Genomic DNA, 22586 nt, shown 5'->3' on the forward strand with positions numbered 1-22586 from the left:
CACCTCAACCCTCCTGTTTCCACCAAAACTGTTCATTGGGAGCTCTACAGCTGCTAGCCAAAACTTTGGTCACTTGTGCTAATGCCAAATGGTACCAACAGTGGAAATCTTGGGCTGTGGACAATGTTAAACAAATTGTTCTCTGATGAGTCCACCTTCACTGTCTTTCCTACATTCGTGGGAGTTACAGTGTGGAGAAGCCCCAAAGAGGCCTAACACCCGGACTGTTGTGTGCCCATAGTAAAACACGGATCAGTGATTGTTTGGGCTGCAATATAGCATTCCTACTGTGCTTGATGGGCGCATCACTGCCAAGAACTACTGAACCATACTGGAGGACCATGTGTACCCAATGACTCAAACGTTGTACCCTGAAGGGGGTGCCATGTATCAGCATGATAATGCACTAATACACACAGCACGATTTGTGACAGAATGGTTTGATGAACCTGCAGGTGAAGTCGAACATCTCCCATGGCCTGAACAGTCACCAGATCTAAATATTTTTGAGGCACTTTGGGGAATTTTGGAGGAACAAGTCAGAAAATGTTTTCCTCGACCAGCATCACATATTGACCTGGCCACTGTTCTGGCCACTGCGAAGGACTTTCATTCCCAAGGTGAACTGATGCTGTATTGGCCTGAGTCTGATTACGTCCAGCTGGGATCTATTAGTTTTTTTACATACCATGACTCAGCCCGTTCTCATACCCAAGACGTCACTTTCAACCATGCTTCAATATCTGACGCTCAAAGCACCCTTTAGCGTCCATATGAGACGCATAACCCTACCACAGACCTAAACCTACCCAACCGAAGCGTCTCATATTGACGCTAAGGGTGCTTTGTGCGTCGGATATTGACGCTTTCGAAAGCGTCAGTTACATGACGCCTAAACCTACCCATAACCGAAGCGTCACATATGGACGCTAAAGGGTGCTTTGAGCGTCAGATATTGAAGCATGGTTGAAAGTGACAAAAAGTGACGTCTTGGGTATGAGAATGTGTTGCATGACTAGAGAAAAAAAAAAACGATATATGTTTTTTCTAGTCATGGCATGTAAAAAAAACTAACAGCTGGATGTAATCAGTCACAACTGTGCTGAAGGTTCACTCTAACCATGCATATGAGGTGTACTTTGCATCGTTATGCCTATTAGCGAGTCTCTCAGTATAAAGTGAGCATGTTAGCACATGTAACACATTAAATGACCTTCTGTGGTGACCTCCAGGAGCTCAAATTGCTCAAAACAGCAGTGAGAATGCTAACAATGACACAGCTCTCATCATTCAATCAACATGAGTTTGAAAAAGCACTCTAAACTCAACCAGGATTGTAGATAGCCTCAAACAGCAAACATTAGCCAAGGGCAATGTTTTTCAAGTATGCCATTCTTTTTATGCATCAGTATACCATGTAGCTTATAATGAAGCATTTAATTTATTATTATAGGGATGGAAACCTAAAATTGGTTCTTATTCGAGCCAGTTCAATTCCAATTCCAATTCCAGTCTTCTGAGATACCTTCATCTGATACATTTTGAAGGCCGCATAGATTTACTGTATCCTTCGCTGTTTATGATATCCCACTGTCCTAAGATCCAGAGGAGTCATTTCACGGGGAGTCAGATTTTGATACTACACTGTGAAAGTTTAGCTAAAAATGTCGTCTGAAAGTTGCGGTTGGTTCTTATGTGTAAATGTACATTTTTGACATTGAAATTAGGTTTGTAGTTTGAACGAGTCTAATGAGCCGGTTCTTTTTAGTTAACCCAAACAAACGGAGCAACCAGTGTAGTCTGACTTCTGAACAAATGACTCTTATGAGTTGATTATTTTTAGTGAATCAAACACATACAACATGCAATAATGAAACATGGATCACAGTTGTAACTGACTGGTTATTCAAACGACAACTTCCCTGCTGAAAAATCCAGCATTTCTGGTCACCAGCACAAGATATACCTGTTTTTATGCTGTGACAAGCATGGGATCCTGGTTGCTTGTGGACCAGTTATACCAGCTCATTTTTTTTCTTGAGAACAGCATGACTGGTCCACCAGCTCTAATTGCAGCATAAACCAGTCTGGACCAACATGGAATTCATCCTGGATCTTTCAGCAAGGTTGTAGTTAAAGATACACATTATGAGGTTTGTCAGTAGTCTTTTATAAATATAACTTAAATATGCATTTGGCACCTGTAAAAATAGTTGTAAAACTTTGTGTAAAGAACTTTTGCAACATATTTAAAAATGTATTTGTCATGATATAATCATATGGCAATGGTATCAGTAAATCCTTTAATGTAATCCTTTTTTTGTGCAAATCTTAGTATAAAAATCATCTAGATAGCATCAATCATTTTTCATTTTTCGTTTACAGCATGTTTTACAACACACATATCTGATTATTGCAACTACAGAAAGCACAAACACAGCAACGACAGCGAAAAGAACCAAAAACACATCTACAGAATGGTACGAGTACCATGGCATCTTGTAGAACTCGGAGCGCAGGTGAGTCGCACCTTTATTTCTGATCACATACTCGATCCAGAAGATGGCTGAGTCCAAAGGGCTCATCGGCTGGTCCCTGTGGAGACCTGAGAGTCTCTGCATGTTTCTCCTGTAGGAGGCGTCACCGAGCAATTCCTGTAGGGTTTGTCCGAAAGTATGGCCTCTGAGCTCTGACAACTTAAGTATCTTACCTGCTCCTTTCTCCTGAACACGTAATAAGTTGTCAAACTGGTCAAAGAACAAAGGAATACCCAGGACCGGTACCCCATGGTATATGGCTTCTTGCACTCCATTGGTTCCTCCGTGGGCTACGAAGGCTTTGATCTTGGAATGTCCCAGGAGGTCATTCTGCGGCATCCAGTCCACAATTAGAGTATTGTTGCCCACTGTAGATGGGCGATCTCCAAGATGTCTCCAGATGACTTTCTGAGGTAGACTAGAAAAAGCGGCCGCGATACCGTTCGCCATGTCGGCAGGGAGACTTTTAACAAGTGTTCCCAAAGACATAATAATAAAACCGTGGTCTCCTGAGCTCTCCACAAACGCTTCCAGATCTGCAGGAAGAGGCTTGGAAGGTTTGCATTGAAATCCACCCATGTAAACAACATTTGGCATGGTTGGTCTCGGAAACTCGAAGACAAAATCAACCCTCATGAGCCAGATATCAGCAGCTTGAATGAGGCTAACAATGTCCGTTTTGTAATCAAAATACTTCTCTATTAGCGCATCATAATGTGGACCCACCACAAATCTGTTCTGGAAGAAAATAAAGCTTTGAAACAAAACATTTTTAACCCTTTGAGTGAAGCTCATTTTATCTGTATGACCAGTGCCTGGTAAAGGTACATAAGACATCGGAGATGGTGCTATAGCAAAATGTCCTTCACCACTGGTGATCCATCGTACATTGAGAACAAGAGGGAGTTTTAGATAATGAGCTAAAAACACCCCGCCTGCTATGGCAGGATCGGTGAGCACCAGGTCGTATCGTTCATTCTGGAGTCTTTTCACTAATGCCTTATCTTCTAAAATGACTGAGACCATTTTACATGAAATATAATGTGCTTTTGACAGCATTGTGAACAAATCAACCTGAAGCTGCAAGAATGACAATCCAGAAGCATCGCCTCTCTCTATCTCCATCACTTTCACTAAATACTCGTCAAAAAAGTTCTCAAATTTATTTGTTTCATCTGGGATTGTGATGGAAGTGTAGAGAGGGGACTTTTCCGTGATGTACCAGCTGGATTTGGGTCGGATCACGGTGATGTTGTGGCCCCTGGAGTGCATCTCTTCTATCAGGACTTTCATATTGACCCAATGGCTTCCATCAACAGGATACAGAAGAACTTTACCCCCGCTGCAGCTCAGGGTGATAACAGACAAGGCCAAAAATAATCCAATTATGAAATGCGACTGGTTTGAAAGTGACTTCATTGTACCTGACAAAACATGTCAAATGAAACAAAACAAATATTAATATATCTCATTTCTAATTTGCACTCACAAAAAGTTTTTGAACACTGAAATTATTCATGTGCAAAACTAACACGACTAAACTGTTACTAACTGACAAGATTCTTACCTTAATCGTTCATGCATGAGTGAAAGACAAACACTTGCTCATTCCAGCTCCATTCATCTGAGCCACTAAGTTCAAATTCTGCCCTTTACTAAGATTTTACAAAGTCCACTTAGGCTAAATTATTAACATTCAAATCAATAATTAACATGCAGAAACTGCATATGGTTTAAGGTGCACTAAGACATAGCACTTTTGGACTGTTGCAGTGATAGAGTTCAAAAGTTTGGAGTGTACCCGCATACTCAAGTGTCACCTAATGTCAATCATCTTTATGTAACCACAAGTTATTGGAAAATGCATGCAGACAAACACTTACACATAATTTCACACACATTACAAGTATACTAAATGCTTACTTTAAGAGAAAGCTTTACAAGTGGAGACAGGACTGATGGAAATATCTGCTGGCCCTCAGGATAAAGTGTGAATCAAAGTTGAAAGAATAAAAGGATGAAAAGGTGGTGACACAATGAATGATAGTAAAAAATAACACTAGCTTGTTAGAAAAGGGGCCAAGCAGTTGCACGTGCTCAGGCATGCTGCTCATGTGGTGGTGGAAGTTCAAGGCTAGCTCTAATAATTTAGGATCATCCTCTCTATACTGTCTCTGTCATCAAAAATGCCAAAAGAAAGCAATATACATATCAGATTGGGGCAAGTTGTCACATGTTTTAAATGTCACTTAATTTCTACATAAAGTTATTCTAAAAACAAACAATGAAATCTTTCCTGATTTTACTCTTGATCATAAAACTAAGCATTTAAATATCTTACTGGGGCATTATTAGAAGATGATGATATTTATATGCATTTTATAGTTGCTATACTCTTATAAAGATCTCAATGATTTATATTACAAGCTATCAGAATGTCATCTTACTTTTTTTGCCATAAGCAACTGCAACAAAGTATGAGCTCCATATTCTCCTATATCATACTATTTTTTATATTTTGTCTTAAGGTTCAATAAACTGCTCTATTTTAAAGAAAATCTGATTTTTCTGAATACTATTTCATATGTCAGGCTTTACAGGGTTAAGCTTTAGTAAACTATTCCTTTTGGTCTAGACTATTTTATGAAGGTCATGAACTCTATTTCTGAAGGATAGGTAAACACAGAGCCCCCAAACCCAAGAAAATAAAAGAAATCCCTACAAACAAACAGCTAAATCTAAGAATTGGTTACAGAGGAGAATCATTTCACAAAGAAGGGATGCAGACTACTTCAAGGCTGTTTTAGCAGCCTCTTCACATCCTGGAAATTCTATTTGCACCCATTCCCCAAGCTGTCAGCACAATTAGACATTTGGGGTTATATTATATAAACCGAATCAAGGAAGTGCAACAAGATAGCAAGCATACTCAGATATGTCATGGCAACATAGAGATTCATAAGCAGTGTTTTGTCCTTCAACGGTTGTATCCACTCACATTGAGTGCATTTTGGGTTTAAATTTATTGTCAACTTTAAAACGTTTGGAGCAAAACACAATGCCAGAGTGTGATGCCAAGAGTTTTGATTTAAATTGCACGGTCTTACACAATATCTCTGTGTTCTTCGGTCACTTAGACATGCAAAATAAACCATATAAAGCTGGACACTCCCTGGATATCACTATTTCCTTCTTCCTACATTGAGACAATGGCAGTGAGCAATCCAAGCAGTCAGAGGCAGGAATCTGTTTAGCTGCATGATTTCACTCTTTGATTGAAGCCATTCGTTTTAGAGGACCATGCATGACCATCCAAATTAATGTCATAAATACTGTTTATCAGCATTAAAAGGGCATTTAAATACTTAAATGAAAGAAAGGGGATTGTAATCTTTTCATTATTTACCTGCTTATCAAACAGACACTGAGATTAATGGGAAAAGTTTAAATGTTTGACAATTCACATAAATAAACCATTTGGACAAAAACTTGAAAAAATGTGTCTTTAACAAAATGATGCCCTCTGTTGGTGTTACAGTTGTTTTGTGGATGATACAGTTGCACTGAACCTGTGTTAGGCTTAGGTTTGGGGTCAGTAAAAAAAACAAAAAAAAACTTTTATTCAGCAAGGATGCATTAATTTCAAAAGTGTCAGTAAAGCCTTTTATAATGTAACAAAGGATTTCTATTTCAAATACATGCTGTTCTTTTTAACTTTCTTTTCATCAAAGAATCCTGAAAAAATAGTATCGCGATTTTTCGCAAAATATTAAGTGCAAAACTTGTTTCAACATTGATTAAAATAAGAAATGTTTCTTGAGCAGCAAATCAGCATATTAGACTGATTTCTGAAGGATCATGTGACACTGAAGAATGGAGTAATGATGCTGAAAATTCAGCTTTGCCATCACAGGAATAAATTACATTTAAAAATATATTAGAATAGAATAGAACAGTTGTTTAAATTGTAATAATATTTAACAATATTACAGTTTGTACTGTATTTTTGATCAAATAGGCCTAAATGCAGCCTTGGTGAGCAAAAGAGGCTTCTTTCAAAAACACAAAGAAAAACTTCCCAATCCTAAACTTTTGAATGGTTGTGTACTTTCCTTTGTTTTATTTCTGATGTGAATTTCAATAAGCAAAGGACTTTGGTGGAACAGTTTTAGCACAAGGTGGTCAGGGAAGGCCTCTAAACAGACGTAATGCTTTGTCATGAACACATTCAAACACACATTCAGCTTCTCAATCTTTTTTATTTATTTGAAAGGATCTTCATAGAAACTCAGCTGTTTCCTATTACAAGACCTCTAGCAAGTTTTAAGTGAATGCAGTTGCTCACAAAAGAGGGACTGAATCATCAGTTTTACCCAAACTGTCAAGGGTGGTGGGTGAATATTAGGCAGCCTCCAGCATTTGGAATAATAATGAACAGCATTTAAACCCAAAGGATTTGATGAACCAGTGTAGTCAAACAATCTTTTTTTTCGTGGTTATTATAATAATAATAACAATAGGAACACAGAGTTTACGTAAGTGAGTACTCAAAACGGTTACTACACAATATTAAAGCCGAAATACCTATATTTATTAATATGTTACTTTTATTAAAGTTAATAAAATGGTTACTCCATAAAATATTCCTTTTAATATTTATTTTATTCAAAAAATAAACACCAGCAACAAAAAATATAACGTCATCATAACACATTTATTCATCCGCCAAGCAATGTAGTTCCAAAGAGGTTGCTAAGCAACACATGCAGCAACAAAGAATCACAAACGGCAGTTGCGCAGTAATACTAATGTAATGCGGTCACAGGTGTATGTTTGTTGAGTAATTTGCAACGGCTTCGAACCTTACAGTGTATGCTTCGAACGCGGCTCAACCAATCAGAATCAAGGACTGGAACTATCCGTTTTAAAATGATTAATTTCCATTTTTCCACAGAAAAAATAGTACCTGACAGTAAACGGCAAGGGTCACCGTGATTTTGCCAAGTAAGACATGTTCCTGGATCAACATATTTTGTTGATCCTGGAATAACATTCCTGCCCCAAAATTTAGTCCTAACCCTATCCCTACCCCTAAACCTAACCCTACCCAAACTTTTCCCTAAAATCAGAGGGAAATGATAGGTGAATAACACTGATGTTGAAGCACCTCACCCTGGTTTTAAGCCTAAACTTGACATAAACTGTAAACTTGTTCCTCAAATCTGATTGGTTGATTGGAAAGTTGTTCCAGGATCAACAAAGATGTTGATCCAGGAACATGGTACTTGGTGAAATCACGTTCACCAAACGGCAAGATAATGCAATGCCTGAATGTAATCTGATGGAGCTCAAGTAAAACAGAGACTAGGAAGTGTCATGCGCTGTCTTTTTTTTATTTTTTTTATTTTTTTACACAATATGTATTTCATCACACATATGCAGATATGCTTATCTGTCAGCATGATAAAAATAAAAAAATAAAAATAAAAAAAAGTTCGTTTTCCGTCTTCCAGACCTGTTCGAACTCGAGCGTTATTAAACAGTAGGCCTATCTCAATTAACATGTAACATCCCGAAAACTGAAAACTTTTAATAATAAATAGCCTACCTGAAACAGAAAACTTTTAATAACAATTCCTCAGCACTTCGTGAACTGTGGTCTTCTACACGCACATCAACATAATTTCCGCATGAGAAGAATTTTTTACACCTGTCACATGGGAAGGTTTTTTTTTTTTTTTTTTAGAGTTTTTCCTGGAGAGGGTGTGGCATCAAAATTAAAAGTGAATGACGCCAGCAGGAGTCACTCATACTTCGTATAAAAATAATAAACAGTGCATTCCTCCTCACCCTGTGCAAGGCAGGGCTTAGGTCAATTTAAGGTTCTTCATAGGCTTCATTTCACTAACTCCAAACTAGCTAAGATTTACCTGAATGTTAGCTCTGCATGTAATAGGTGTTAAATCAGTTTTTAAAACAGCTACAGTTTTGTACAATAAATACATGTTTAATAAAAGTTTGTTGCATTGCAAATTGTTAAATTCTTCCTGTCTGACACTGAAATATGGAGAGATTGAATAGCATCTGTAACACCTGCACACAGAATCTATGTAGGCCTATGTTCTACACATAAACAAACAAAACTCAATAACTGTTATTTGATAAATATGACTAAATTATTACAACAACTTGGTGCAACCGTCATCAACCCTATCAGCCATGACAGAACATCATGTGCTAGTTAGACACACTGACTAATGCTATCACACTAAGACACACACACATGCTAAACATGTCACTTAGAAGTAAAAAAAACAAACAAAAAAAACAATAATTCAAACAAAGTAAGTTTTGATTAATTCATACAAAAGGTCAGGACAGTATGACAAAAATACAGCTCATGAAAAAAATTACTTTCATACCTCCAAAACAAGTTTTTTCAATAAATGCAGCAGCAGATTTTGAATATGTCTTCTGTCTTCTTGGTGGGGGTCTAACTTAACTGTGCATGTGGAGTATGAGTGTCATGATCACTAGCATGTATCTGATTGGAGGAATAAGACTTGTTGCAACTGTCCATGCAACTGTCCCCAGTCTCCCCTATTTATTATGTCTATGGATCAAATGGCGTATGTCCTTGATGGATGCTGATTGGTCAATCGGCTATGTGTTCATATTTTATTGCTGGTCATATAGGGTAATTTAAGATAATTTTATTTTTTAATAGTTTATAAGAATTAGCAGTGTCTACATTTAGCATTAAATCTACATCAGTAGATCTCATCCAATGAATTTAACGCGCACCGTAGGCTACTAACACATGAATTAGCAGTGTCTGCATTTAAAGTTACCATGCCAATATAATTTCAGTGTTTGGTTTTAAAGCTATTTTTGTATAATTATGTTTATATTAATTAAATGTTAACTATTACGTGTAGCCTACATGTATAAAAAGATATTTATATTATAAAATCAATCGGTGCAAAATTAATACGAGTTTCACTCATAGAGGTTTCACTCTGGATTTTCCATGCGTGCTCTCAGCGTCATCTAGTGGTCGTTCTTCGCAACAGCAGTTTTTCAATCCCATCCTGCACCGCGAGCACCGCGCCGACTCCGAGTCCGAGCTGTCTGCTGCCAGGGGCGGACATGTTGGGGCGGCCTGCTGGAGGACAGTACCACACATATTTCTGATTTTACCGGAGAAAGTGACTGCAAAGCAGAGACGGGACACCATGGATGCCGTCAACGCTTTTAATCATGAGGTGTGTTTGAGTTCAATAAGATGAAACGGCAGCAAAATGGCGGTTTGTTGAGGACAAGCGTTCAATGTGTTGCAACGGCCCAAGCCAGATGAAGGCCTCAGTGTTTAAAATGCGCAGTTGCATGCTTCCAGGTTGGATCTAGCATATCATACGAAACCGTCCTTTCGTGAATGTTAGTGTAAATGCTTTGATATGTCTATTACGATACTTTGAACGCCATAATAACAGTCCTAATAATCATAATAGACAGCGTGATCTGCAATTGGCCACCTTGCATGTTAGTTTGCTATTGTACGCCGGATCTAACATGTATGAATGCACATCTGTGCTAATGTTATGAGATGTCACTCAAACTAGTGCTCGTGTTGTTTACAGTCTGCGCACAGTGTCTGTGTAGTTCCTCTGCCTTGAGTTCATTTAGGGAAGACCCATAACCTGTCACAGTTAAGTCTTTTTATAACTTTGCATTGCTCGTGATAGTCGAGATAAACAATTGTGGGCGGAAATGGTTAAATTATGCAAAATGATGTCCCACCAAAGACAGAACTATTGTGAATGGACACTTAGCAGCATTTTCTTAATGCCCATGAAGTTTTTGCACCGAAAACAGTGAAAATATAGCTGTAAACGACAATTTCCTATCTTTTCTTATCTTTGAAAAGACATTTTCGTTACTGTACCTTTAAGAAGTCAGACCTCCGACTACTGTAGTTCAACAAGGTTGTTAATGTAAATATGGGCATTTATTCAGTGTAACGTTTTGAAGTTAAAAGTGTTTATTTTTTATATTTATTGGTGAAGTTTGTAATTTTTACACCAAACACATCAAACTGAACTGCAAAAACAATGATTGTGTTCAAGCTTGTTTTCCCTCACACTCTCTCGTGCGTTATTGGTCAGCCAAATCGTTAGTCCCGCCCCAAAGCTCATGCTATTGGTTGAACCAGTGCTGGTCAGGATGCTTAAAGGGATAGTTCACCCAAAAATGAAAATTCTGTCATCATTTACTCCTTCAAGTTGTTCCAAACCTGTATGATTTCCTTTCTTCTGCTAAACACAAAAGAAGATATTTTAAAGAAGGTTGGTAATTAAACAGTTGCTGGTCCCCATTGACACCCATAGTATTTTTTTTTCCTACTATGGAAGTCAATGGGGTCCATCAGTCGTTTGGACCGACTTTCTTCAAAATATCTTCTTTTGTGTTCAGCAGAAGAAAGAAAGTCATACAGGTTTGGAACAACTTGAGGGAGAGTAAATGATGACAGAATTTTCATATTTGGGTGAACTATCCCTTTAAACAGAATGCAATAGTGCCGCCCACCTTTTTAGCAACCTTGGTTCTGGAAGTATTTCCCATATATTAGTGGCCGAAAATGTAATGCAGTCTTTCACCAGGAATTCTGCAGTTCAAAACCTAAACAATAAGTTGAAATAATGCAGGCTGATGGCATAAACAAAAACATATATCATTGATTAACAATCTTTTAGCTTACAGTAGGTATGTATTTTAACGCTTATAAGCTATCTTTAAATATCAGTTCCTCTAAAGAGAAAATGAATGGGATTTTTACTTCTGGAACCAGACTGTTGCACTCCATAAACAACATTGTGAAAGTGACATCAAGCCACAGTGTTACGTTTTCCAGGGAAATCATCAGCGTACAAATGATTTACAGTCATTATTTTAGAGTCATAATTACAATCATAATTAGTTGTCTCTGAATAGTAAGCTGAAGTATTTTAACTTTGATAAAAGTACAAGCTTTAAAACACCTTCCTCCTTTCCACAAGAAATTCAGTAAAGCAAGTCTGAATGTGACAATAAATTACGCTCAACCATGCGATGGTGCTGTGTTTGTAAGAAGTGTCATAAATTATGGAAAGGCCTTCTGTTCTGTTAATTTATAATAAAGCTGTTCATCTTAAGAGGTGAAACTTGTTTTATAATTTTGCAACATATCCCTTACAAAAACATAGATTGGATCAGTTTGTAATAGCATGCTACTTTGATATATACTGCTGTACTGAATCATTACCATCTTCATGGTAATTACATGGCACTCTGTCATGGTATAACTACTATGCTTTATGTCCGGTAAACCATGGCATAAAAAACAACAACAATATCATGGTACTTTTTACGTTTAGTGTAAAAATGATAGTATAGTGCATAATCTTATAGTACAGGTTGCTTCCACTCATTGACTGCAATGTTAGAGAACTCCGGTCAATTTTAACTACACCGTGTTAAAATTTTTAAAATTTTTAAAATTTGCACCCTGTTGACTTAAATGGGGCAAGTTTTAAACCTGCTTTTAGCCTCTTAACATCCTTGATGTGTCATTACAAGTGCCCAGCCATGTGAGTGATGTGAGTTAACACTGGTGAATCTGACTGCAGTAGATGTGAAAGATATGCGCATAGGTTTAGTACGTACGATCATGCGCCCGAACTCGACAATCGACTACTGTGGACTTCGACCGAAAACAGGATGTAAATACAGGTATGTGCGCTGGCTGAATAAATATAATTTTTATTCATATCTTGCACATCTACTGCAGTCAGATTCACCGCGTGTTCACTCTGAAGGAATCACTCACATGGCTGGGCACTTGTAATGACACATCAAGGATGTTAAGAGGCTAAAAGCAGGTTTAAAACTTGCCCCATTGAAGTCAACAGGGTGCAAATTTTAAAAAGAGGATAACACGGTGTAGGCAACACCGATTTTTGTCGTTGTTCTCTGTACTGACAGCACTCCAAATTTACAAAAAAATGGAGTTCTCCTTTAAGCTTTCAGTGTTATATTACCTATTATACCATGGTCTGGGTGAATACTCGATTGTGATTGGCTGCAGGGTGTCCGTTAAAAAGTGATAATGGACACCTAAATAAACCGTCAGGCGTAACCAAGGGTTTGTAACTTGTAACTTTAGATTTCGATTGTAAAACTAATTAAAATATAAACTAATGTTTTAAAAATGTGTTATTTGGCAAGTGACCATGGTATAAGCGGGTTAATGCCCTTCGAGGTGTCCATTGTCAGGTATTAATGGACTTCGGCGGAGGCACGCCTCGCCGTCGTCCATTAATACCTGACAATGGACACCTCGTCGGGCATTAACCCTTATGTAATCAAGTTTCCATGCTCCATACTTTACTTCAGCCCTTATTAGCATCATATGCATTATTATTTTATGGCTTCATTGCAGCTGTTCTCCTTGATGGACACCAAGCCTCCTATCTCAAGGGCCAAGATGATCTCTATCACCAAATCTGCCATAAAAGCCATTAAAGTAAGTTTGACAGACACCCATCACACCCGGTACCCAATGCCTGTTGGGTTTTAATATAATTAAGTGTATGTTTGTGCAGGTAGCTCAGAGATGTCTCATTCTAGTTAAAGATACTTTAACATGTATTTGAAAACCTTCCCTTTAATCCTTTCTCAATTGTTTGTGTCTTCCAGTTATACAAGCATGTTGTTCAAATTGTCGAAAAATTCATAAAGAAGGTAGGTGCCCTTCTGAACTGATTTCGAATTGGATGATTGTTGGTTGTATTCATTTACTCAATGCTATTATGTGCACAGTGCAAACCTGAGTACAAAGTTCCAGGGCTCTACGTGGTGGATTCCATCGTGAGACAGTCACGGCATCAGTTTGGTGCAGAAAAAGATGTATTTGGACCCAGGTTCACAAAAAACATTGCAGGGACTTTTGAGAATCTTTGCTTGTGTCCCACAGAAGATCGGGTAAGAATATTTTCCTTGTTCAGTCCCCTCATTGTGTGGTTTAAATGATTTGAATCAAATGTTCACTTTATGATATTTCTCTTCCTCCTCCAGAGTAAGATAGTGAGAGTGCTGAACCTATGGCAGAAGAATGGAGTGTTTAAAATTGAAGTAATCCAACCTCTCTTGGACATGGCTGCTGGATCCAGCAGCTCAACAGGCTTTGACAGCGGCCCTGATGCGGGTAAAACACTGATTTGCAACATTATGAATATCACTTTGATTTTTAGAGCTGCTTGTTTGGTATGACATTTGTTTTGCTGTACAACCTTGCCTTGCATCTCACAAGTATGAGAGTGTTAACACACACTACTGTACTAACATATAGTAACTTCATTATTGATGTGTTTATGCAGCATCCCCACAGTCTCCGGTGAGGGATCAAGAGGCTCATCCTGTGTCGACGGCAAACTCGGCCGCAGCGGCTGCTCCTCAGCTTCAGAACTCAGATGCCTTTGCGGCTGTTGCTCAACTAATTCAGTCTTCTCAAGGACAGCAGGTTAGTTGAATGAATTCACTGGATTCCCTGCATGTCAGTTGTTTGCACATAAACACCTTCGAACACCTTTGGATGTTTTCAGCATAAAAAATGAGAAACGAAATCATGAAATCTTTTCAATCCTGTCGGGATATTCATATGTTGGCTGTTTTGTGAAGCTTCAGCAGATTCTGCAGAACTTTCAGCCGCCGGGGAAACCTCAGTCTCCAGCTGTGGACAATAACAAGAGTCACCTCCACCTACAGGCCCAGGCTGTGACTGCCACCTCTTCCACCCTCACACATCAGCACACCCATCCCGCACCAGAGCCTGTGGAAAAGAAAGCCACTTTTGACACGGTGAAATAACAGAGATCAGTTGTTTTTGAGCTTGCTCATGGGTATTTAAAAACAGACAGTAACATATCTGAAAAACAGTGAAAGGAATGGGTTATAAGGCATGTCATCCAACAACCAACTAATCATGCGTCTCTCTCTAAATATATCTAGACCATTGAAAAAGTTTCTTTTTTTATGGAAATTAATTGTTTTATTTAACACTAAATTGTTAAAAAGTGACATTAAATACATTTATATGTAAATGTTTTTGTTTCAATTAAATGCTGATCTTTTTACATATTCCTTAAAGAATCCTGAGAAGAAGAAAAAAAGTATCACAATTTCCACAAAAATATTATGCAGCACAACTTAAAGATTGATTAATAATGTTTCTCACCAAATCAGCATATCAAAATTATTTTTGAAAGATCGTGTGACAATGAATTCAGCTTTGTCAGTTCAGGAATGCATTTTATTTTAAAGGAACACGCCAACATTTTGGGACTTTTGCTTGTTCACCATATCCCCAGAGTTAGATAAGTCCATACATACCCTTTTCATCTCCGTGCGTGCCGTAACTCTGTCTGACACACCCACCGCTAGCCTAGCCTAGCTTAGCACAAAGACTGTAGGTAAACAGCTCCAGCTAGCATACTGCTCCCAATAAGCTATACGGTGAATAAGCTAAAGTCCCAAAAAGTCAGCGTGTTCCTTTAATATATTTTAAAATGTGAAATGGTTATTTTAAATTGTAATAATATTTCACAATATTACTGTTTTTGATGTATTTTTGATCAAATAAATGTGAGCATAAGAGACTTCTTTCAAAAACATAAAAAATTCTCACTAGTTTACCAAACTTATGAACGATAGTGTATATTAATTATATAAAAGTTTGTTTTCTTTTAAATTATCTATCTTATTATTATTTTTTAAAGTTTATTTCTATAATACTTTTGTGTGGCAGTGCTTTAATTACAATGTGCCCAAGAAATGTGTCTGAACAGAGTCAGGTGACCCCAAAACCAACCTGATTTATTTTTGAAATATGTTGTTCTGTGCATCCCCGGTGGGTCTAAAGATGTTGACGTTCTCTTTCTACCTCTTTTTTTCAGACACTTCTGGACCGCTTTGACTATGATGATGAGCCAGAAGCCGGTGAGGAAGCCAAGAAGGATGAAACACCATCTGTCCAACCTACTATGTGAGTAGCATCTCCTTTACGATATGTTGAACTGTTATATACAGTATATCATCTGCTCAGTTTTGTGCAGATTTTTCAGTTTCTTTCTTTCTTTCGTCTGTCTTTCTTTTCGCAGAGGATTTCCTGAGCAGACCGTCCCAGGATTTCCTCCAGCCAATCAGATGCAGCACTTTCAACAACATATGATGGCTGTATCACAGCATCAACAGGTAAGATTACCACAGCCTTCCTTTAAGGCATCATTTTGGGCTGAAATCTCATTTTGATGACATTCATTTAATAAATCCACGGTCATGTTTTGGTTTGTATTTGTTGTGTGCTCAGGTTGTTCTACCTTCAAATGGACAGGTCCAAGGCTTTGGTCTTATGACCTCTCAGCCCTACCCAGGCATGATGCCTCTGATGGGACAGCCACACACAGCGTTCCCTTCTCAGAATGACACCTTCAATCAGCTCATGGCTGGACATCAACATCAGGTAAAATGATTTTGAAAATGATTTCATAACCATTAAGCTGCCGTTGAATTTAAAACTAATCCTTGATAACTTGTTGCACAGGAAATGATGAATTCAGATGCATCCGCCAGGCCTCTGCCCGATGGGAAAAGATCAAGGTCACGCTCAGGGTCGAGGTGTGTACAACAAATCACTAAACTAATAAAAAATTCTAACATTGTGCTTCTATGAAAAACATATTTTTTGTTGTTGTCAACATTAAAGTCAGCATGAAGCGGAGGTTGTAATAGTTTTATTCTTCTCTATTGTGACGTATATCTGAGTGAAAAGGCTTCTTGATCAAGAAAAAATGTAGGGCAGGACTTTTGTTCCCTGGGGAATTGATTGGATGGTTGTGGTTTGCTATTGCTGTTATGTCATGTGAGTGACAGGATGTTGTCCCGCCCTTGTGCCAGCAAACACATCATAAGATGTCGCTGCAAGAGGGGAGAGAAAGTTATTTTGATTGAAGATTATGAGGCCACAAAAAATGAAAATGTGCAATGATTAATCAGTTATAATATTGCAATATTCCATAAAATAAAAATATTAAAAGAATGTTACATTTTGATTTATGGTGACTTTAAATGTTGTTTTGTTTCAGGTCTCCTAAAAGAAGAAGGTCTCGATCCAATTCCCGCACCAGACGAATGCGGCATCGGCGATCTCGCTCCCGTTCTCGAGAACGGCGACGTCAGTCACCTCGCTCACGGTCTCAGGAAAGGAGAGACAGAGAAAAGGAACGAGAACGACGACAGAAAGGCCTTCCTCTTATAAAGAATAACACACTCAGTGGTAAGCAAGGCCACTTTCAATGCTATAGCCTCCAGTCCATTCCCGATAATGCGTATTTGCCTACTATAAAGTATGCAAAACAGTACTGAACCTTTAATACCTACAATAAAGATGTTGTTTCTCTCTTTCAGTGTGCAGTACAACTCTATGGGTGGGTCAGCTGGATAAGAGGACGCAGCAGCAGGACGTGGCCTGTTTACTAGAGGAGTTTGGGCAGATAGATTCAATTAATGTATGTTTTTTAGAATTAGAGTTTTATGTTTAACATATTTAAGTTCTCCTTGACATAAAAAGTTGATGTCTGTGCTAAAGTCTCATTTTGTCTTGTCTGATTTTGATAGATGATTCCTCCTCGTGGTTGTGCCTACATTGTCATGATCCACCGTCAGGATGCCTATCGAGCCCTGCAGAAACTAAGCAGAGGTCCATACAAAGTCAACCAGAAAGCCATTAAGGTATCAGATGATTATTTTATTACAGATTTGCTTAAAAATGTATAATAATAAAAAAAATTTAAACTTTATTTAAACAAATGGTCAAAATGCATAAATATGTAAAAACATATATATATATATGCTTGTATATCGATAATATTTTTTCTTATGTTTTGTTTAAGATTTTTTAAAGATGACACTTATGGGCACCAAGGCTGCATTTATTTGATCGAAAATACAGTAAAAACAGTAATATTGCGAAATATTATTACAATATAATGTATTGGAGGAATGGTCTCTGATCTCTTGTCAGGTGTTCTCCAAACTCATCAGGCGTTATAGAAGAAGACTCAGAGCTGTTATCTTGGCAAAAGGAGGTTGCAAAAAGTATTTAATAAAAGGGTGCCATTAATTGTGGCCAATGTGTATTAGAGAAAAACATTTATTTCATAATTAGATTTTCCCCCCAATTTTCAATTGTTTTACTTCGATGAAAGGTTAGATTTTTGTGTTTTTCTAAATATTAATTAATTAATTTATTATTATTATTTTTAATAAAAGGTCAAAAGGATTAACTGCGGATTTATTTTCACAGGCTTCTTTGTTCATATTTACCAAGAGTGCCAATAAATCTGACCAGGACTGTATTCTCCATCTTAGGAGAGTGAAAGAAAGTGATTGAAAGATAATTCTAATCTGCATTGTTTTGGTTAAAATTGTCAATGTCAAAGTAGAACTTTATATAGTTAATCATTTAGAGAGATATTTTAGAGCTTCTGAAGCATTGTCTTTCTAGTAACAGTGAATATTTTAAAGGTATAGTTCACCACAAAATGTACAATAATGTTCAAAAGTTTGGGGTCAGTATGGATTTTTAAAACAAAGTTTTTTATGCTCACCAAGTCTGCATTTATTTGATCAAAAATACTGTAAAAACTGTGATATATTACTCTTTATTTAAAAATGTAATAATTTTCAGCATCATTACTTCAGTTTTCAGTAGTTATGTTTCCATCCATAATTGCATTTTTAAATTGGAATATTGCAGAAAATATTTGCGAATAAAGAACAGTTTTTATCCAGTTAGCCGAAGAGAACAAAATCATCACTTCCTGATAAACTGGCGCCAAATATCACTAAGAAAAATGGAATTTGCTGCGGTAGGAGAAGCCACTGTATATAATAATTTCGTATATAATACATTTATTTGTGCCTCAAAGTACGTAGACGAAACGCAATAAAGTTATCTTGCTTTTGGAGGCAGATCCCGGCTGTTTGGGAACACAGTCGTGTAAAACAGTTCTGGTAGGTGATTATACTGAAATGCTTTGACAGACTTTGCTCAGGCATTTCAGAACAACCAAAACAGCAATAAGAACTGTCCGCTGGTTAGTCCAGTTATGCCATCCCATCTCAAAGTCTCGTCTTTTTTTATGCGCATCGAAGAAATAATTTGTTAAATGTGTTTTTATCGCAGTTTATGCGCATGTTTTCTTATTGGATAACTTTTACTGTCATACAGTTTTAATTTCTTTAAATAAAATCTGAGGTGATGATACACAGGGCAACTTTTTGAGCAATGTTGCTGGGCAGTCTTACCAAGCGATTGTTGCTTGGGCAATTTCCCATTGAAAATGGGCAATACATTTCTATCTGGATCATTTAGATCGGTCGTGGGCCCTGTGTCTCATCTGAATGCCCGTTGACGGCAACATTGCTCAAAAAGTTGCCCTGTGTATCATCACCTTTACTGACCCCAAACTTTGTAATGGTAGTATGTATGAAAATGTATTACTATAAATATTACTATTTTCAAACTCATTGCATCACTATATTTATCCAGATTGCCTGGGCTCTGAATAAGGGCATTAAGGCTGAGTTCAAGCAGTATTGGGATGTGGAATTGGGTGTAACCTACGTACCATGGTCCAAGGCAAAGATGGAGGACCTGGATGTGTTCAGAGAAGGAGGGATGCTGGACCCTGATACTCTTGCACCAGGTAAATATTGGAACTAATTGGTAATGTAATTCCTCTAGACATCAAGGACACATCATAACATATGGTTTGCCCATTTACAGAGTGGAGGGGCTCTCAGATTGAGCTAGAGAAAGCTGAAGAGTCACAGAATGGCAGACCTGAGGTGGGAAAAGTAGAGGAGACCCCAACTGTAGTACCTATGCAGGTAATTCCTAATGCCCTGGTTCCTTTTCCTAAAGGTTTGGGTTTGGTCCTTTTTTGTTCATGGTTCCTTTTTCTCAGGTTCCTCCTGTCCAGCCAATGGGAGCAGTTGGTGTCCCACCTCCAGGATTCTCAGGACCCATGAACATCCCACCCCCCTCATTCCCACCTGGGGTTCCCCCACCCCCGGGTCCCTTCATTCGGCCAGGCTTTAACCCCATGCAGATGCCACCAGGTACAACAGAACTAGTGCTGATGTTGATCAAAGTTTAATTTAAATATGTAGTAAGGATAAGTGTTTTGTTTTTGGAGAAGTATTGTGGCGAGTTTCTAACACGCATTCTTTGTTTCAGGATTTCTCCCCCCGGGTGCCATGCCTCCTCTGGGTGCCACTGGGCCTCCTCCACCTACAGCAGGGATCGGCATGCCTCCAGGTTGGCCGGCCTTTGTTATACACCCTATCTAATTTTATAGTCTTGACCGGCAAAACTTTTTAGTTTCTTTGAATTTCCCATCTTGACAGTAACACTGAGCTGATTTTTTCTCTTTAATTCCTGTAGTTGGCAGCTCAGTTGAAGACCTTTCGAACGATCCAGCAGGTATGGTCCCAAGAATCAACAGTGATGGAACAGATGGGTTCAACTCAGGTGGGTTTTAGCATCTAAGTGTAACACACGGTGATAAATTTTTTTCCAGGATTCATTGATGAATAGAAAGTTTAAAAGATAAATGTCTTTATTGCTCTTTTGAGCAATTTCGTTTATTCTTGCTGAATAAATTCATTCATTTATGTTAAAAAATGACTAATCCCAAACTAATCCCTCCTCAGGAAACCAAGTGCCTCCTGGAGGTCCACCAGGGATGGGCATGCAGTCTCCACCGGGTCTTCTAGGTTCAAGGCCGGGTATGATGCCTCTCCAGCGGCCCCCAGGGATGCCGCCCCCACACATGCAGCGCTTCCCCATTCCACCTCCTCGCCCTGGTATGCCACCCATCCCCCCACAGATGATGCCACCCAGGGGTCCACCTCAGATGATGCACCGCGAGCCACCACCTGGGGCCTTCGGCATGCCGCCCCCTCCTCATGGTATGAGGGGCCCATTCCCCCCTCCCGGACCTCCCTTTATGAGGCCGAGCGGACCCAGACCAGACGGGCCGAATGATCACGAGGCGAGGCCGTTCAGAGGCGAGCGTCCCGGGTTAGGAAGGGGCAGAGATCGAGAACCGGACTGGTATGGAGGGCGGCGCCCTTTCGGCGAGGGTCGTGGCGGGGAGAGGCCAGACAGCCGTGAAAGATTTGGAGGCTGGCACGAGGAGCCGGAAAAACAAGGCGGGTGGGACAGAGAGAGGGAACGCAGGGACTGGAGGAGAAGTCCGGACGGAGAGAGGGATCGAGATAAAGGACGGGACGGTGAAGAACGGACCAGGCGGTCCGCAGGGAGCAGAGAGAGAAGCACACGATGGGACCGAGACGATAGACTCGATCGACTGGCTCTCACCAACGAGGAACCCAATGAGAGACTTGCAGCGAATACCAACGAGCCCAGTGCAAACTCTACTAAAGAACCTGAAGCCAAGCCAGATGTTCCAGCACCTTCCACTGCTGCCATAGCAGACTCAAAAGCCTCAGAACCTTTAGCAGAAAACAAATCTGCCGAACAAACACATAAAGAAGAGTCATAGAGGCCTCTTTTTAAACAAGACCGTATGAGCTTCTCCCATGTCAGTGCTAATCTTGAATACTGCTGGCAAGAAAGCAAAGTCCAACTGTTGTGGGATGCATATGCATAGGATGCTTGGTTCTTCATCACAAACCGAGTTTTTCAGACTTTATAAAGCGTCATTTGGCAAACGTGGAGCGTTGCCTTGTGAATTTATTGTACCACCTCAATGAAGCTTGAATGTTGTATTAAAACTGAAGATAAGGAAAAGAATCAATTAATGGTTTTGCTGTAAATATGCTAACATTACTCAAATAATATTTGTAGATTTTGACTGGCCGTTTTTTTTTTTTTTTTTTTGTGTGTGTGTTTTGTTTTCATTACAATGATATCCCTGTTGAGTTTCAATTATGGAAACATTGACTAAAAGAAGATATTAAGACCCTTTTGCTGTAACGTTTTTAACTTAATGTTTAAATCAAAAAACACAAGATGTTTTTATAATTTTTAAGTTTTTGGAGATAAGAACTCCAAATATTTCAGCGATAGGGAGGTGGTTTTAATAAAATATTTTCATACCAAATGAACGAACTGACTTGTATGCAACTTGTTTCAGTCTATTTTAACATTTACCCTAGTGATTTATAAATACTTCTGCCAACTAGTAGTAAGGTTATCAAGTTTAAAACAAATCACAAATAAACGGATCACTGTTTGCTGTGCTTTTTGCCCTATTCAACCAGATTTCCTCTGAACTGTGAATTTATCATGTGACACTATTCCTGAACCATTTGTCAAGGGTTGAATAAGACAACTATATCTATATGAATGGGTCATGACTGTGAAATTAGAGGACAGCTTGTGACCATATGTCAAGGTCAGTGTGACAGCCATGTGATTTGTCTATTGCAATATCTTCCATATGAGCATAATACCTATAGGATTTTTTAAGTTGTTATATGGTATAATTTACAGTCACCATAAATATTTTATGCAGGCTACTTGCTTTTTTTGTATGTAGCACATGATGTGATGCATTAGAATACATCTACAAGACATTTTTCTCTATTTTTGATTTTTTTTTTTTTTTATTAGATTAATGCTCAAAAATATACAGACTAACAAATAACGATGGAATAAAATAAAGCCGAAAATGAAAACGTTAAAAGCAATATAAAATGGAAGTAATGACGTTTTGAGAATTACAATGTCACTAAATCAGGAAATTAATTGCAAACATAATGTTTTTTGCAAACATTATTTTTTCTCAGACGATTTAATTGAAATGAGGTATTGCTTAATATCTTTCATTAAAACAAAAAGAGTTCCATCTTGTTGTGTAAAGGAGACATTACGTCACTTTGACAGCGTGACACGCCAGACTTTGACCGAATCAGCGGCCACCA

The 22586-nt window shown here is 38.4% G+C and overlaps 2 protein-coding genes across 3 annotated transcripts; one reads left to right on the top strand and one right to left on the bottom strand.

Moving 5' to 3' along the window:
* Window positions 1-1826: 1826 nt before the first annotated feature.
* ugt5d1 (UDP glucuronosyltransferase 5 family, polypeptide D1) lies at window positions 1827-4194 on the bottom strand. Its single transcript, XM_079860424.1, has 2 exons — window positions 4105-4194; window positions 1827-3961 (listed from the first exon to the last, which is right to left on the bottom strand). The coding sequence occupies exon 2, from the start codon at window positions 3954-3956 to the stop codon at window positions 2358-2360; it is 1599 nt and encodes a 532-aa protein (XP_079716550.1). The 5' UTR covers window positions 3957-3961; window positions 4105-4194; the 3' UTR covers window positions 1827-2357.
* A 5436-nt stretch (window positions 4195-9630) lies between these two features.
* scaf4a (SR-related CTD-associated factor 4a) lies at window positions 9631-22246 on the top strand. Of its 2 annotated transcripts, none has more exons than XM_079860607.1 (20): window positions 9631-9802; window positions 13015-13098; window positions 13272-13316; window positions 13395-13556; window positions 13650-13779; window positions 13952-14094; window positions 14253-14432; window positions 15527-15615; window positions 15731-15824; window positions 15940-16092; window positions 16174-16247; window positions 16715-16905; window positions 17037-17137; window positions 17247-17360; window positions 19183-19339; window positions 19420-19523; window positions 19601-19754; window positions 19873-19953; window positions 20080-20166; window positions 20349-22246. In XM_079860607.1, the coding sequence occupies exons 1-20, from the start codon at window positions 9773-9775 to the stop codon at window positions 21200-21202; spliced, it is 3027 nt and encodes a 1008-aa protein (XP_079716733.1). In that variant the 5' UTR covers window positions 9631-9772; the 3' UTR covers window positions 21203-22246. The 2 variants fall into 2 exon arrangements, with proteins under 2 accessions (XP_079716733.1, XP_079716732.1); XM_079860606.1 differs by having other exon boundaries at window positions 9660-9802; window positions 15940-16083; window positions 16171-16247.
* The last annotated feature ends 340 nt before the right edge of the window (window positions 22247-22586 follow it).

Source organism: Squalius cephalus (genome assembly GCF_949319135.1).
Source record: "Squalius cephalus genome assembly, chromosome: 24".
Lineage (NCBI taxonomy): Eukaryota > Metazoa > Chordata > Actinopteri > Cypriniformes > Leuciscidae > Squalius > Squalius cephalus.